We start from the raw sequence: 18,201 nt of genomic DNA, 5'->3' as shown, positions 1-18,201 counted from the left end.
GACCAAACGGAATTCTTTAGTTTTCTGAAACCATTCAGTTCCCGTAGTTCCAAGCACGTGCAATGCAACATAAGACATCGTGTCAAACAACACACGATTATGACCTGCAACCACATCCCAGAGCCGTACGGCAAACCCACAAAAATCATGCGCAGTACCTATTTAAAGTTGCATACATTTTATAATGTCGATGTTATTGAAAGCACACACTGTATAGCATTGTTGATGTGTTCTATCTTGAATGCTGAGCAGTTAATATTTAGTTATACGCTTCAGGGCAATAGAGTGTAAATATTTAAATGTATTTTAAATGGAAAACGGCAGGAATGTTCACCGTTTATATGAATCATAATACTGAGGCAAATGTGTCCTGTCAGTATTGTTAGGTTTTAAGGCAAAATTCGTACATTTTTATAGCTTCTTCTTTGTAATGCACCGGGTAAATAACAAAAACCCAAGCGGAAACTATTTGATACCAATTGGGGAAAACACACAAGCCAAGGACCCGGTGCTGGATTTCCATAAACCATGGTAATGTTTACACCATTGGAACCTCATTTGCCAGTAAACAATATGATAATTGGTTTTTTACCCTTCTATCTGGCAACAAAACTGACACCTTTTTTACAAGGAGTCATGTTTGCATAGACCACAATACCTGCAGCCATAATGCAAACAAAAAACATAACTCCTTTTGGCGTCATCTGGTCCAACCCATGTGAGACTAGGCTCTAAGGAAAGCTGTCTCGGGTGTGGACCAATCAAATTCAAGGACAGTGCATATATTATCAGAGTTATGTTTTTTGTTTGCATTATGGCTGCAGGTATTGTGGTCTATGCAAACATGACTCCTTGTAAAAAAGGTGTCAGTTTTGTTGCCAGATAGAAGGGTAAAAAAAACAATTATCATGGTAATGTTATAGTAATGACACAGGTCACATGTATGTTAATTTATGGACAGCACAATTGTACATCTTTACTCTCGCCGCGTAGGAGGTGGTGTCTTCAGGCCTCAGCCCAATGGCAGATCTTTTGCTGAATCTGCCTCCATCCTGTCCAGCCTTGAGCTTTCTTCTTCATCTCACTGCACATCCCTCCCTCACCATCCCACCCTTCTGTCTTAACGTCACCAAGCAGCATATTTCTTCCTCTTGACCTCTTTCCCAACATTGTGAGGGGTATTCCTTCGGCAAAATGTGACTCATTTGGAAGTTTAATCAAGATTGGAAGACCGCTCGCGAAACACTGCAGTGGGTTCTACTTAAGTGAAGCAATGTTCAAAAGTTATGGTTCCAAATTGCCTTCGGAGCTGTACCGATCAGCCGAAAAGTGTTGGCTGAAATGTAGTTAATTCAATTTGTTGTGTACATTAAGATCGCATTTTTTTTACCGCTGTCAATTGATGCTTACTTAGCCTTGGAGGGACACACACACACATGTATTACCTGCATGTGGACAATTAAACGTTGCTTGCATTAGGCACCTGTGATTAATTTGTGCACATCTATCAAAGAGCGTATTAGAATGCCTCTCGTTACCGTAATAGATTTACAAAATGGTGCAGCTTTTAGCCTGCCACAATTTACAACAGCAAAATGCTTCGGTAAGGATTTTTTTTATATATATCGAACGGTACTAAATGAAATGTAATGGTTGTTGCCTGTGGTCAGTATTGATGGTTACACGTCAATTATATTTTATAGGGAAAGGTATCTAAAATAAATTGATGTTGTTTATTCCCATGATGTTTACTGACACAATGAAAGCACAAAACATTGCCTGGTTATTGGAGTTATTTGGGCTCAAATGAGACTGAGAATGAGGAGGCTGGTATTATGTTGGTATTATGAGAAAGAATGACAAGTATATTGATTATTTATTTGTTTATTCACCCAATTTCATCCTGCATATAACAATATTTAATTTTAAGTATAATTCCTTTCCTAAATTAGTATAACATATGAATACAAAAATACTGTACAAGAATATGCAATCCCCCAACTTAAAATTATTCTTGTTCTTCAAGAGTAGCCGAGTTTATTTTTACATTGAAAAGGGCATACAATCATATTAAATAAACTACTGCAGTCCATGCTGTCAATCATAATACGCACATATTAAAATTACACAAATGTATTATTGCTTTACACATTATTACGATGTTTAATATGCAACAATAATTATGTTTTACATATAGTTTGTGACATGATCTCATTCTTCTTCGGTTCGTGTGAGAATAGAATATATTCGTATTCCTTACGTCACCACAGGCAACTCGGCTTCATTTGTATTTAATATATAGAATTAGCTGCCTCGCCTTGTGATGGTTGTCTTTCCTCTTCTTCTCTCGCACTAGGGCAGATGGCGTGTGCGTGTGTGTGTGTGTTATTTGATTAAGCATTTTTGAATAAGACTCGATGATGCGCTTTCGCTCCACCAGGGAGAGTGTCACGGGGGCCCCGCTGATAATGAAGCGAGGCACTGCTCTCCGTTTCATGCCCAGGTGCCAGAGGTCGCAAACGGGTTTTGATTCCTTACCCGTACCCGGCCGCACCAGGGTCACAAACCCGTACCCGGCCGGGTACGGGTAGCCGAGTATTGGGTAGGGTACGGGTATCGGGTACCCGATTGCGACCTCTGCTAGTCAGTGTAAAAGCCCTTTCCTTTCCTAATCTCTTCTACACCTCAACTGGTATTCTTACTTAACCTTTTCTACTGTGACTGCATTTAGCATGCCTTGATTTGCTATATCCTCAGGTCGTTTATCTCTCGAGTTCTCTTTATTTTGGGAGTTGTTGGAAATATGTCATCCGGCCGGGTACGGGTACCCGTTCCCTACCCGTACCCTACCCGAAATGAGTGACAAACGTTTACTCACCAGTGACTCACGGCCTACCCGTACCTGGCCGCACCAGGGTCGTACCCGTACCCGGCCGGGTACGGGTCGCCGGGTATCGGGTAGGGTACGGGTATCGGGTACCCGGTTGCGACCTCTGCTAGGCGCCGCACCTGGCTGCCTCCCTCAGCCTGGCGCTCTGCCTCCAGGCCTCCGCTGTGAAGTGACCCAGAGGGGACACACCATCCGGTGCCTAAAAGAGCGGTCGGCCCTGCTGTGGCTACGATCACAGAGTGTAGGATTGAGATGGCCTGGGTGGTAATCTCTTTTTTATTTAATGTTATTTTTAGCACCACCCTTTTGCATGTTTAGCACCATCGTTTTAACTGGCCAGGTGGCGCAGTGGTAGAGGGCACAAGGTAGTAAGTTCATATCCTGGTCGGCGGTAAACTTAGGTCCTCATCCCTCTGCGGTTTATAAAATGAGTGCTGCTTTGTGGGGAATTCAGCAGTGTCTTGTGATATGGGGAGGCTAGCATTTCCCATCGTTGTGTAGTATATCTACCACTGGTTTAGAGCTGTAAACAAGTAAAAGCATTGCTCCATTCTCAATGGAGTGGGTAACCACGTTTATCTTCTTACTATTTTAAATTCGTGTAAATACATTAAGATATTTAAGGATTTTCACAACAGGGAGAATGTTGTTAAAAGCAAATGTATACCTGGTGGTTGTGAATCTTCTATTTGGGCAGGAATTAAGAGAACCATAATTAATTTGATCATTCTCTATAATTGTTTTTTTATATACAGCCACTCTTGCATGAAATCCCATGCTGATTTTGTTTAATTTAATTTATTTGTATGGAAATATTTGTCACCGTAACATTTAAAATGCTTTCTGAAAAGAGTGCTGCATTAATCATGGCTGTCAAATAGTGAAATTCACAAGAGCCTCAGGTTACAACTCAACAATGCATCTAGACATGACCAAAATTGCAGCTTTGGCAGCCAGAACAAGGAGACGTCTTGTATGAGTTGCAGTGGCCCAGTAAGACCATGACTTACAGTCACCCTTAGAATGATGTGTTGTTGATTGACACATAAGCTGCTTTGCTCAGTGTCAGACACGCACATACTGGCAGATATAGGAATCTTTAAACACTCTAGCTGTCTTGATGGCCATAGCAGTTACCCCTGCGTGTTCTCTAAAATCCATAAAGTACCATCCTCAAAGACACCCAAATGTCAAACTGCTTATCCTGGCCTTACGTATTTTACAGGATGATATTTTGCCTCCCAATGTCAATTGGCCTCTATTAGTTGTCGTTTTTCATTGGCGTACCTTGGGACCTTGCGGACCGCCCGCAGGCTGATTAGCTTTTCACGCAGCTGTAGGGGGTCTACAATCACCGGGTTGTGAACTGCTGCCCTAGGACGACGTGACTGGAATTTAAATTCGGATGTGAGCGCTGCCCGGTGGTCCTGCACTCTGCTTAATTCAGGTCACATTTGAGGTATTGCATGCGTACACCCGACGATCTGTTCACAGAGCGAAATTCGGGCCCATTGCTCCAAGATTGCTCAATCTAAAAAGGAAAAAGGCATCTATCATGAGTGTCACTTTTACAATTATCCCTGAGCGCCGTGCGCTGCCGCAGTTGTGCCGCCTGACAACGGGAGCTCAGCGTCTATCAATGGGGGTATAACTTGCACAGATAGCCATGTGTGCAGCAGGGCACGCTTATCTGTACAACAAGAGGGGATCAAATTTGATCCTATGCAAGAGAAAAACAACAGGAGCTGATAATCTTCCTCAGACAGCACACACAACTTGTTTTCTGGGCCAGTTCATGTGTGGATTTTAAAATAAATGTTTGCGCAAGACACGGATGGAAAGTTGTTCAACTCACTCGGCTTGGCTCAAAGTTGCCCTTAGGCGCAAGTGACAGATGGGTTGGAAAGCCCACTGAGAATTTCATTTGAAAAAAAATCTGTAATTTCACACTTCATTCAGCACAAATGGTTATGTCTGAAGCAAGAACCCAAGAAGAGGGGGATTCATGTGCTGAATGAATCAAGGGGATTGTAAAGACATGGAATTGTTCCTTGAAGTCTCTTCACTTCTACAAATAGATTCATTCTAAAAGGTGCATTTATGTAATGTATTTTTACAGCTCACCGGTACATACAGTGAAGAGTGGAGCACTGCTTGGTCCATCTGCAGTCTTACTTAACTGGAAATTGTTATTATGGGAATTTTTTTTTTACAGGAAACAACATCAACGAAAGTTTATGCGCTTTTCCTGCACATTGCATAATACCTTCAAATCACTCATGTACTCCCAGGGGCCTTTTGCGAGCACAATGATACTTAGAAAGTCTTTGTATTGGCCAAGCTCACACAGTACAATGCAAATACTTCTGGCCAAAGTTATGAGGGGCTGTCATAAAGTTTGGGGAAACGTGACATTAAAAGTATGCCTATTACTTCATTGCTCAATGTATCGTGGAAACCCTTCCTGTCAGCAGAACTTCAAATGGGCTGACATTGAAGATATTTTAGCACCAACACTGCACTCTTCAAAAACATTGCACTGCACTTGAGAGCCGCGTTTCTCAACTCCCATCCTCGCAACCCCCCCTCACCCCCACGCCGCCCCATATTACCAGCCATCATGTGCATGCAATATGCATGTGTGTACACTACAGACCTTTGTCAATCCACTGTTGGATGAAGGCCTCTCCAAGCCTTGCTGATCGTGGGGGTTATTTAAGCAAACTTTGCCCTCTGCTGTCCAGCATGCAGACCCGCAGTTTGTAGTCTCAGGTGATTGCCCATCTAAGAACTATCCATCCTCAACTCAGTTTAGCGTCCTAGATTTGACAAGATCAAGTGCATCCTGGAATGATTTGGTCATAGGCAGCGTGATTGAATTTAAGGATGGATGTAAAAAGATTGGTTGTCATGGTTGGTAGCGAGGACTGGAGTTGGGAAACGCTGTGTTAGAGTGCATTTCAGAGATGAATCTGTGTCAGTGTTCATGCTTTAAAGGAGTACCCATCGACACCTATGGTGTGTGTCCGTTAGTTTTTCTTGCATATGGCTGCATGAATAACAAGTTATTAGTCTATGCCCAGTCTAGTCATCCAACAAATCGCTTTGGTTGATGTGCGGTGGATGCTTCGATGGCTCCGTTGATATATTGGAAGTTTTCAATGGATCACTGCTGTGCGGCCAATTGCATGCCGAGCTTCCATTGCATTTCCAACTTGTGAAGGTAGTCTGTGGATCTGCCATGGAAGGTGCAGATTCCAATTATATATGGTCCATTCTAGTTCAAATCCCAGAGATTCTTCCCTGGGAGCCATCAGTTGAGCAGCAGGGTGGTGCAGTGGTACAATTTGTGCTCCCGGGCAAAAAGGGCCTCGGTTCCATTCCAAAGAGATTGGAGTTTGCATGCTTTTTCTCCATGTCCTGCAGGTTTCCTCCCATAGCTTTAAAAAAAGACCTTACAATGTAACTGGTATTGGCCAAACATCACAATGCTGAACATGTGCCTGCAAAGTACTCAATTTGGATTAAATGTGGTATTGAAAAATCGGAAAAAATCGATGCACTTGAGCAATTTGTGCAGATATAGATTATCTATTTGTATTCGTTTTAGTCACTTGCTTAGCTTTCCTATACTTTGCACTCCTATCGGTTTTGTATTGTTTGTTGTTGTAACTTTCTGACCTGCCCCTTACCGGACAACTGTCAAAAATAGTTTCATAGCTCCTCGGATTCTTCCAGTCTAAATAAAGATTTTGATTCTGAACATCGCTGCCTACTGCGAAAAACCTGGCATGACCCTGCTGAGGAAGAGTATTGAGGCTCGGTGAGGCTATCGAGGGTAAACAATGACAATAATCAGTGACAGCAGCCATATCCACCATTGGGCCCTTACCTTCCACCATCACCACTGCCAGCCACATCCACCCCATGGGCCCTTACCTTGTACCATCACCACTGACAGCCACATCCACCCGTGCAATGCCCCGTGTTGTGGTGCGTGTGGTGCCCAGGTGTACACTCGCTATGGGAAGTGCTATACGTTCAACTCGGGCAAGGGCGGGCGGCCGCTGCTGACAACGGTGAAAGGCGGCATGGGGAACGGGCTGGAGATCATGCTGGACATCCAGCAGGAAGAGTACCTTCCTGTGTGGGGCGAAAACGGTCAGTGCCAGCCACTATTTTCACAACCGTCCCTCACGCACACGCATCTAACCAGGCTGACGCACCACATTTTTAGCACGGTTGGCTGTGTACGGTGTGAAAAAAAGTTCATCATACATACATTTATATCTGACAACTTTGACTGCAATAATGTTAGTACAAGACGTTAAACCAGTGGTGTAGATATCGAGTGTGCAGGTGGTGTAACTGCACCAGGGGCCCAGGCACTGAGCTACAAAGAGAGGGTCAATTGTACAGGGGGTCTCAATGTATTCCTTCTACCAGGTCTACGCCTAGAGTCTGACATTCCCTCACCAACTATCTGTTCCTGTTTAAGCTCGGGCTCAGGACCTTCCTCTTCTCCTGTGCCTATCGCTGGCCGTCTTTTCTCCATGACATGTTTTCTTAGCTTCTCATGTAGTGTATAGACATTCTCATCGACATCTTTTCAGTAGTCCCCCAAGAATGAGCATGTGCCACAGCTTTTGTAAGGCGTCTTGAGATGCAAATGCATTCATATAATTAACAAATCAAAATTTGTATTGTGATTCATATTTATCTCCCCCTTTTAAGCGAGAATGTATCTCCTCACTTATTCATTGTTTTCTCCATCACTACTGTCACGTCTATCAGAATTACTCCCCTCCACCCTCACCCCATACCTCTCTCGCTTCCTTTCGTCACATTCTGCCCTTCTCACTTCATTAACAAACACACATCGTGCAGACACAAACACAGTGATCTTTGTATAGTCTTAAAGGCACACAAAGACAAATCTTCCTAACCTTCTAGATTTTTAGAGCAAATGCTACAGTGCATGGAGAGGTAATGTGATGAGGACCAAACTTAGCCACCTTTGTCTCACCATTGCTGATTGTTCACATTCTGTAGCAGGTACTTAGTTAAAGCTCAGTTGAATTAAAGGAGGTTTAGGACAGTTTCAGATACCACTTGTCACTTACATTAGCCACGACTGGGAATCAAGATTCAGGTGACCTGATGTGCAGCGCATTGCAGATATACCACTGCACCGCCAATCCAAGCGCATACATTGGATATACACATCACTGCTGTTATTTACAGACCTTTATCAATCCACTGTGACATACTTTACCATTCTGGTCAGTGTTAGTAGAGTGGGGGGTGGACAGGTTTAGCTATCACTGGCCACTGCTACACTTAGCTGTGTCCAGGGTTAAAAGGATATCTCAGGTTGACGGGTTGATAGTACAGTCCGATGTCCGCTATGCCACCACTCTGCTCACTGTTACAAGTCAAACTAGAAAATACCACAACAATATTTGTGAACTGCTATTTCCCCATGACATTTCAACACCAATGCTGACAGCGAAGTAAGGTTTCTTTTAATATCGCGAAATATTACTTGCATGGATTTTTTTGTTGATGTCCACGACTTACCCTTTTCAAAGCATCTTAACAACACGAAACACCTAAAAGCCAGCATTTAATGGTATTACTGTGATGCTGCTAAATGTTCTCAATGCACAGTTATTATTTTGTTGTCGTGGGGTTGCATGCTTTTTGTCTGTCCACACGGTAATTACGCTCAGGCTAAGGCGAAAATTGGGACTTAAATGTAAATTAGGCATATCTCAGCCATGCCTGCTAACTAGACATTTAATACAAGTCCAAAACTGAAAAGGATATTATTTTTTGTGCTGCACAATTCATTTAAAAGCAATATTTTATTATTCCAGTACAGATGCAGGCATATTTATTTACGCTGTGTACATTGAGTTTCTGAACACATAATACGAAAATAAGCAACTGTGAAATGTAAATTAGTTTTGTGTGTGCAGAGCCATCAAATTTTATTAAATTCTAGGCAAGATTTTTGAAGGAACTAAGCCCTGAGCAACAACCTCTGAATTTTTAAATCGCTCGTGGCATTTTGTGTCGCGATTAGGTGTGCGCATGGGGTGGCAAATGGCTTTGCCTCTCTCCGGAGATATAAGAAACACTCCCAGCACTCTGCAATCAATGCTTCCTCATGTCGCCACCACAACAGCAATTGCTGGTGCGGAATGTTCTGGCAATTAGCCGACGGTTATGCCACGCTTTGTAGCAGTAGGAGGGACAGATTTGTGGGTGCCTTGCACCACGGCTCCCGCTTAGATTTTCTGTCGGAACAGTTGGTCCGCAGAACGATTAATTTGATCAGTAACAGCCCAAGGTTATTTCCGTTACTTGCTGAAGCATTTTGAGCTAAAAAAAAGATTGCTCAGTTATAATACCTTTTATATTTTAATATTTCTATGTTTTTGTGCAGTTTCATTAGAATTTATATGAAGCCACGGGCTCTGTTAAAAGTGGAATGGGGCCGCTCACACTTGAAATTGGTGCGTGCTGGGTCACATACACGTGTTTAAGTTAACCCCCTTGTGATGGGAAACGCACCCAGTTTTCTCTCTTTGAAGAATTGCACCACTCAACATTTTTTTTGAAGAACTAAGAAACCACGAGGTCAAGGGTATTCACACAGCTCCACCAAAAATCCCAGCTCAAGAGCATAATACCGCAACACCGCCACATTATTTATATTATTAATAGCTATTCATGTTAAATTTATATTTCATTGCCATGATTATTTTCGCGTTATTTTTGTAATCAGTGTATGGCGTTAAGTATCTCTCAATTTTATGTATGTTTCGTGCTATTTCTCACATATATTTAAAAAAATATTTGTGAACATAAAGAGACCCGAAAGAACGGGTCTCTTTGTGTCATGCAGTCAGCGACTCTTGTTCCATGAGCTTCTACTGAATGTAGCTCCAATGCGCTTCTTTTGTGGAGTATCTGCCTCGTCCAGTTCTTATGTCAGAGGCCAATCAGGGGGTTGCTTCATACAACAGGGCACGTGCTTATTTATTGCACGGTATAAATGCAATGTACAATTTGGATTTATATCGTGTCTAGATGCAAGCACATCTCACGGCACTGTACAGAACGAGCAGATTTATTTTTATTGACAGGAAGTTATAGTCATAGGCAGAGGTTAAAAAAATAAAGGTCTTGAGCCTGGACTTGAAACAGGGGCAAGGGGGTCAACATGGACAGCTGCGAAAAAAATTATTTCCAGACTCTGAAGGCAGCAAAGGTTTATTCGGGGCTTCAACAACAACACCGTTTTGGTTGCTAGAGTAGAGAGTGCGTGCAGGAGTTTATGAAAGATCTCGAAGATGATGAAGTGAAGAGGCTTATTTAAGCGTCTCCAGAAATGTATGTTTTGCAACACTGTTTATTGTTTAACATAACATCAGCACCCAATGTCAACGTACAGTTGTAGTTTTCGAAATAATTTCTCGTGAAAGGGCATTTCAGTGTTGACGAACGTACGTACACAGCACAAAGCTTCACGGACAAAAGTTATTTTACATGGTGCCTAAATCTCCCATAATTACTTCCATGAAGCCATGGAGGAGACTCTAACATAGGTGTAAATATCACAAACAAACCAGCGTCAAGGACTTTGGATTGTACTCTCTTTTGGCACAAAGCTCACTGCCTGCAGCAATCACCTGGCGGTTCTCTGTGTGGCCCCGACTCAAGCCTGCTCATGGCCTCCCACCTTGAAAAGGTTCATCATCTTACCCTTGTAAAAACAACCAGCAGTACCAGCACACCCATCTGTCCTGATCCCAGCAAGCAGCTACAGGCCTGAAGGGGGACACAATAACACACCATGGCCCATTGCATTTCTTAATTATACCCATACCAGCGCGATGGCCATGTCGTGCGGAGGAAAAGGGTCATAATGTTGTAAATGGCATTTCTGCAATAGAGTCAATGATTTATTTGGATTTTCATAGCAACGTTGGGCTAAAACATCTGATTAATGGACCCAATTACCCTGGTCGCCTTGAAAAAAAATGCGCGCTCGTAAATCAGAGGCAATTTGTGAAGTAAAAAAAATACATTAGAGTGTTTACATTGTTTTAATGTCTGAAATGACACATTAGTATAGGCGTTTAGTAAACACGTTTATAAAAGAGGGTAACTCACACTGGGTGGTATTTGTTTGATTTATACGTATCTTAATTTTTTATGTAATTTACGTCTTTAGAGGTTTTACCAGGGCAGTCGACCTATAGGGTCTTAGAACACAACCGTTTCCATTTGGGGTTTCCGCTGAATAAGTGAAATGGTTTTGCATTAATATCTTAAGTTTACCCAAGTCCTCAGTGATGGTACTTTAGGCTAGCAGGGGAGAGCAGCTGCCAATCATACGCACATGTGCCTGAGTGTCCGAATATTCTAATTCTAATGCTACGAGAAAGGTGATTTTTTTTCCTTTCGCTGTAATAGTTTTTAGATATTTACCTCCAAACAATCTCACGTGCTAGCACATTATCAAGCTTTCGCATGTGTTCCTAACTGCAGCCCTTGCCCTTGGAGACTTTGGTTTCTCTTTGAGAGAAAACTAGAACAGTCAAACCATATTTAGAAATGCTCTTTGGTTCTTTCGGTAAAGTCACGTAAGTGTAAGGTCAGCAGTTCTGCTGCTGTATCTGTTCCAATTGATGACAGTCGCTTGTGTTGCGATCGAAACGTCGTGATTTTATTTATTTTAGTTTCTACCCACGTGAATTTACCGAAAGAACCAAAGAGTATGGATCCCTGCAGTCACGAAAACTTCAGATCTAGATATTGAGAAATATTAACCAAGTGACAAAAACATCAATGAAGGCTCCTGTGTTATTCTCTGCTGTTCCTGGACTTGTGTCTATCAAGTAATCATCTATTTACACGGAAATACTGAGGGGAAATGTGCAGGCTAGGGCAAGGCATGTGAACTGAAGGGATGCTAGCCAGTGGTCGAGAATATTGAGAGTGGAAGTTCTAGGAGGAAATGCTGCTGAGAGGCCTTCTGCCTCGGAAATGTGGCAATGAAATCAACTCGTGTGCTGCTTTTGAGAGATGGCAACAGCTTAGAGAGGCCTTCAACCAGCAGTGGATTAATCATGGCTTACGATGATCACTGATATAATAAGTTATTGAATCATTCCCCCCCCCCCCCCCCGAAAATCTTATATCGGTATTTGAGTGTCTTGAACAAACTAATAATATTGTTAAAGTGAAATATTGAGGTAATTTTAAGGTAATTTTGAGGTAGATATATTGGTCCGTGGTCTGTTTTGAGTGATATGCATGTATCAGGGTACATTAGAAAAAAACATATTAGCCAAGCAACGACCTTAATTTCACCTCCCCTCTATTAACATTAATTTTATTAAATTTTGACTTAAAACTTTCGTGACTGCAGGAATTTATATTCTTTGGTTATTTCGGTAAAGTCACGTAGGTAGAAGAAAATTTATAATAAAAAATAAAGTGAATACAATTTTTTTAAATAATCTAAACAAAAACAACACTAATGTAGACTTTAGTCTGGTTCTTAATCGGAGTGAGTGTACTGGCAATCGATAATGTAGACTGTAGCCTGGTTATTAAGTTTGGTGAGTATACTGGTAGTCTATAATTTAGACTGTAGCCTGGTTATTAAGCTGGATTAGTGTACTGGCAGTTTATAACGTAGACTTTAGCCTGGTTCTTAACCTGAGTAAGCGTACTGGCAGTCTATAATATACTTATTATTGGTTCTTTCAGTAATAAAAATAAAATAAAAACAAAAACCACGACGTTTCGATCGCAACACAAGCGGTCGTCATCAGGAATGGGCGTAGCCCAAACATGTCAGCAGCATGGGCTGGGCAGCTAATGTTAATGTGGCCCAAGTGTGTCAGCAGCATGGGCAGGGCAGCTGATGTTAATGTAGCCCAAGTGTGTCAGCAGCATGGGTGGGGCAGCTGATGTTAATGTAGACCACGTGTGTCAGCAGTGTGGGCGGGGCAGCTGATGTTAATGTAGATCACGTGTGTCAGCAGCGTGGGTGGGGCAGCTGATGTTAATGTAGCCCAAATATGTCAGCAGCATGGGCAGGGCAGCTGATGCTAATGTAGCCCACGTGTGTCAGCAGCATGGGCAGGGCAGCTGATGTTAATGTAGTCCACGTGTGTCAGCAGCATGGGCAGGGCAGCTAATGTTAATGTAGGAGAAAGCAACGCCAACGCAGTGGGTCTACACCAATCAAAAGGGCCGCCAGGCAAACATTTGCACCTCGCTCCACACACCCACGCTGATGACGGTGGAGGTTGACAAGAAAACACAAATCAAGTCATGACCCAAAGTGGTTGATGACATCTTTCCAATGTTTGCTGAGTTTATAACCATCCTCTCGGTTGAAAAAGTGTCTGTGTCTGTATATATGGATGGCTTCATGAACGAATCTTTGTTGATAGCCAGTGAGCTTGCAAAGTACCATCGCCTTAGAGAAATACATTTTGTGTGAGCCAGCTGCATTAAAATAATGATCAGTCACGGCAGAAGTATTGGTCCTACCGTGTTTCAAATCTGCCTTATGCTCACGAACAAGGCATGTCGTTTAGTTTCCCCAATGTAACTGCTGCCGCAGATACAGCTTAGAATCCTTAGATTGTAGAGGCCGGGATATTGCGTGTCAGGAATCTTGTCCTTCACAGATGGGATCAGATCACGAATTTTATGTACTGTGTTAAATCGGACCTGGATCTTGTGTTTGTTCATGATTATGGAAATATTTTTGGTTACCCCTGCTATGTATGGCAGGGTGATGGTTTTGATTGCATCCTCAGATGGCTCCTTCCTCACGGTTGGGGTGATGGCTTTGCGGATTGTGTAGTCAGAATATCCATTCGCCTTGAGAGCTTGGTGTACGTGTTTGAGTTCACTGGTTAGGTGTTCATGGTCGGAGATACATTGAAATACATTTAGCTCTGTGGTGTAGCGTTTTGATGAGATAATTTTTCTTTGATGGATGGTGGTGGGAATCAGGTTTTAGGTAGGCGTCAGTTTGGGTTATTGATTTTATTATTTTTATTGTATCTTTATTATTTTTATTCACTTTCGTTTTCATTATAAATTTTCTATGTACGTGACTTTACCGAAAGAACCAAAGAATATGACTTTAATTCTATTCTATTTCGGATTTATATTCTATTCTATTTCCAATCTCGTGCTGCAGAGAGAAATGCGCAGAAATATGTTCGACCATTTTAATAAGCGCTTTCATGGAGCCCGGCGGTGGGGCTGTTCATCTTTACGACTACCTATTAACGCACACCCTTTGATGCGTAGATTGCATTTGAATTGGTGTTTTAAGCTTAAAGTTGTTATTTTATCCCAGGTGCAAGACTTTTTTCAAAGTCAATTCAGGAAACTTCACGGGGTTTAATTTGAGTTTGTGTAAGAAATGATACCTATCAACAAGTGTCATTTGCATGGAATGACACGATATCAGTAGATCATTATCTGATGTGCTGTCGGGTTGTACCTTGTATTTTGGTGTTTGACGTTTTGCTCCTTCTGGAACTGAACTGAGTTTTGGTGCAAGTGCTGGGAGTTCAGGAAACTGAATTTAGTTTCCTGAAGAAAGCTCCCATCATGTGGAGCGAAACATGAACATGGTGCCAAACAACACAGGGTAGAAACCAGCAAACACATCAGGGAGCTGTACAACACAACCGCAGAAACCCACGGAGCTGTGATTACCAGTGGATTCCAACATTGCCTTTGGAGAGCAGTATTCTCACATACACCCCGAGTCTCTTGATACCCTGGCAGGGCCATATTGCTGTGTTATGCATTGTGTTATTAAGCCATCGGGGACTTTTGACATGTTGCTGTTGCTGCAGACGAGACTTCGTTTGAGGCCGGGATTAAGGTGCAGATCCACAGCCAGGACGAGCCTCCGCTCATCGACCAACTGGGCTTTGGCGTCTCGCCAGGCTTCCAGACGTTCGTGTCGTGCCAGGAACAGCGGGTGAGTTCGGTGCGACGGCGACGAGTGCCAGGAATGCAAAAGCCCCCCCCCCCCCCCCGATTGAACGCATCGGCACACAACCCGGGCACACGCTCAACATATGTGCGCACAAATCGTGCCGAGAGCTATGCGTGCGCACAAATTGCGCCATGCTTACGCAACTCACGATCACAAACCCAGACACACACACGCAAGCACACGGCAATGTACGCTCACAACAACGCGCGCGCTCTCACTCACACGTGCTCACAGCCGCAATCCAATACATATCCTGTAATGTTTTTTTACACACTGCACGTGACCTGTGTGTGTGTTCTGTAAACATTACCGTGGTGATGCGACTGACACGTAAGCCTCAGAGGTCTTTCTGCAGGGAACTCTTGCTTAGACGCCCTGTGTGTGTGTAACTAAGAGAAGGGAGAAGTAATAAAATAGCCACTCCAGGGGCTACTCATGTAATCCAGGCAGAGGTGCCTTCACGTGGATATAATGCGACCCAACGTCATTCATTGCAGTATTCGACGAGGCCGGGGCTGAATAAAGAGAAGGGAGAGCCACATGGATCAGGAGCCCCTGCTGGGCCACATCCTTCTTGATACACTCTTTAGGATTTGCCAATTGCAGCACAGTCCTCAGACACAAACACTGGGGTATTGTCTGCGAATAACTCTAGCCTCCTCGTGGCCACTTAGAATTGGCACGTGAACATGCTCAATATGGGTGTAACGTTGCATTGATTAAAATTGATGATCGACTCTTAATACTACTACGACTACAGTAAGTAGGCATTCTTGCTTTGCGATGTTTAGCTGTCTGAAACGTTATGGGGTTTTGAAGTACATGACATGAAACCACATCAGAGAGATATCGAATTTTAAGCTCTCCATGCTTGCTTCAAATTGAGTTTTTTTATTCGTTTATGTTGTTTGGAATAGGCCTACATGACCCATTACAATTAACCACATCCTGAAAAAAATGTTTGATTCTTTAATCAAGACAATTAATTGAATAACGAGGTGGTTTAATTGCTATACCCCCCTACGCTTACATTAACAATACTGAACTGGAACTATTTTGATGATGCAGAAATTGTTATGATGTTTACTTGTTGCCAGTACTCTGGCAAATATTTGTTGGCTCAGAAGAGCAGCGGATAATTTATATTGTTTCAGGCAAAGACCCCACTTCATATAGATGTCTTCATTGGGCATCAACTTTACCATGTGTGTGTAAGTCGGACATTAAGCCAAGGAAATACTAATCAGCCACAATATCCAAATGTTAAGGTTACTGTATATTGTTATGAGTGTACTGATTGTATTAAAAGCACCATTCAATTTGCTGATGATGTACAGTAATGCCATGTGATGATGATAATGGATCACAATAGTATATTATTATAACGTGTCAATCCACTGCTGGATCAGTGCCTCCTCACGCCATGTCGGCCATGAGGGTTGGTTGACCAAACTTCACCGCACTGGTCAGGACGTGCTGGAGAAGGGGAGAGAGGGTCAGGAATTGTTCAGACATCACACGACATCGATGTTAGCCTTGGCTGAGAATTTGATCAATGTTCGTAGGACTCATAAAGCTGTGCAACACTGCGCCACAATATTAGTACAGAGATTCCTCTACTTATGAACATTCGACTTCCGAACTTTCATAGATAGAAACAAACATGTCCGTATGTCCAGTTGCCCGTTCGGACTGACAGTTATAAGTTTAACCGCTGCGCAACCGATGGCGGTGTGGAATCTCCTATTGCAGAACATGAAGAGCCAATGGCATCTATATCTACAGGAGATTATACATTTTAAAGCCATTCCCCGTGTTTGGTGTACATGCCGTACAACGTTTGGAATTGACAGGAGTAAAGTTGGACTTACGAACAAATCGACTTACGAACAGACTTCTGGAACATAACTCGTTCGTAAGTGGAGGAGTCCCTGTAACTGAAATTAAAAGTATGCAATGCTTAGGAGCATGTATTAGCTTTGAATGTCTGATTTTCCAAAAAATGTTGCCACTCATTCACCATCCTCAGAATCTGTTGATTGGAAGACAATTTAAATACAGTTCTTATGACCAAGTGCCTTACCCACCAAGGATGAAACCCCATTACACACGTGTGAATGCAGAGAAACTGTGTTTAACATTCCGTTAATTGTATATTAATCGATTTAGCGTGTAATCAACATCTATTTAAACATGGGCTGAGGTTAAATTAATTGAAACATGATTAATCTTGGGTGTTTTTTCCAACCCTGGCGGTAAAGCGAACGGCCACTGCTGCCCGATTTCCACCAGCGAGTCGTAGCACCGCTTACGTGGCTGTAATCTTTTAACAAATGGAAAATTTCCATGCAAATTAAACAATTATTTATGGCTGTGTCCGGGTATATCTGGTAGTATGAGATATACAAGCGCACACACACACAAGGTTAGTAAACAGGCCTCGTCTGTTCAAAGGAAAAGTTTGTGAGACGGCACCTCGGGCAACTGAAATAGATATTTAAGTACGACCTGCAAGTTTAAGAGAGTTCGCACAAATATATCACTTTTAGATTTTAATTATTCTTCCTCGGGCTATGCATCACAGCCTCGAGTGTCGATGTGCTCTAATTTCAGATCAGCTACGTGACTTATCGGTGACGAACAAATAAAGCAACAAACATATCTACATTTTTGTCAGCATTTGCAGATACAATTCCAGCAGGCCACTCAACAGAAATGGGCTGTTGGTTCTATTGATCGTCAGGAAAATGGGTGATAATTACACGTCATAGTTTGTTTTCACATTTTTTTCTCCCTTGTCCCCGTATAACCTTCCCCCTCCCGCCACCGATCCTGTATTCGCACACACCCCCCCCATTCACCCCCTCCATCACTTCACTCACCATCCCGACAAATTGTATCCCATTTCATTCGTCGTAATTCCCACAACAACAACAACGTGCCCTTTTCTCTGCCTTCCTGACCCTTCCCCCCTCGCAGCTGATTTATCTTCCGCCACCGTGGGGCGACTGTAAGAGCACGCCCATCTCCTCGGACTTCTTCGAGACGTACAGCATCACAGCGTGTCGCATCGACTGCGAGACGCGATACCTGGTCGAAAATTGCAATTGTCGTATGGTGCACATGCCCGGTGAGCCATGTGTCCGTGCGTCCAGGCCTACAGAGATGTTAACTACCTCACCTGGTATACAGGAGGTCGTGGGTTCGATCCCGAGCCTGACACCTGCTGCTGTATATTTGGAGTTTGCATGTT

The 18,201-nt window shown here is 42.8% G+C and overlaps 1 protein-coding gene across 1 annotated transcript in view; it reads left to right on the top strand.

The window, feature by feature from the left end:
- The window catches only part of LOC133344886 (acid-sensing ion channel 1-like), an 81,898-nt gene that overhangs the window by 37,576 nt on the left and 26,121 nt on the right, over window positions 1-18,201 (top strand). Inside the window, exons 2-4 of the mRNA XM_061555187.1 lie at window positions 6,901-7,051; window positions 14,803-14,930; window positions 17,928-18,078. Coding sequence (XP_061411171.1) covers window positions 6,901-7,051; window positions 14,803-14,930; window positions 17,928-18,078 — 430 coding nt within the window. The remainder of the gene's footprint in view (window positions 1-6,900; window positions 7,052-14,802; window positions 14,931-17,927; window positions 18,079-18,201) is intronic.

The sequence above is a fragment of the Lethenteron reissneri genome, chromosome 20, assembly GCF_015708825.2.
Source record: "Lethenteron reissneri isolate LAM-NWPU_2019-01 chromosome 20, ASM1570882v1, whole genome shotgun sequence".
NCBI classification, from domain to species: Eukaryota; Metazoa; Chordata; class Hyperoartia; order Petromyzontiformes; family Petromyzontidae; genus Lethenteron; species Lethenteron reissneri.
This window is presented reverse-complemented; position numbering and strand designations above follow the sequence as displayed.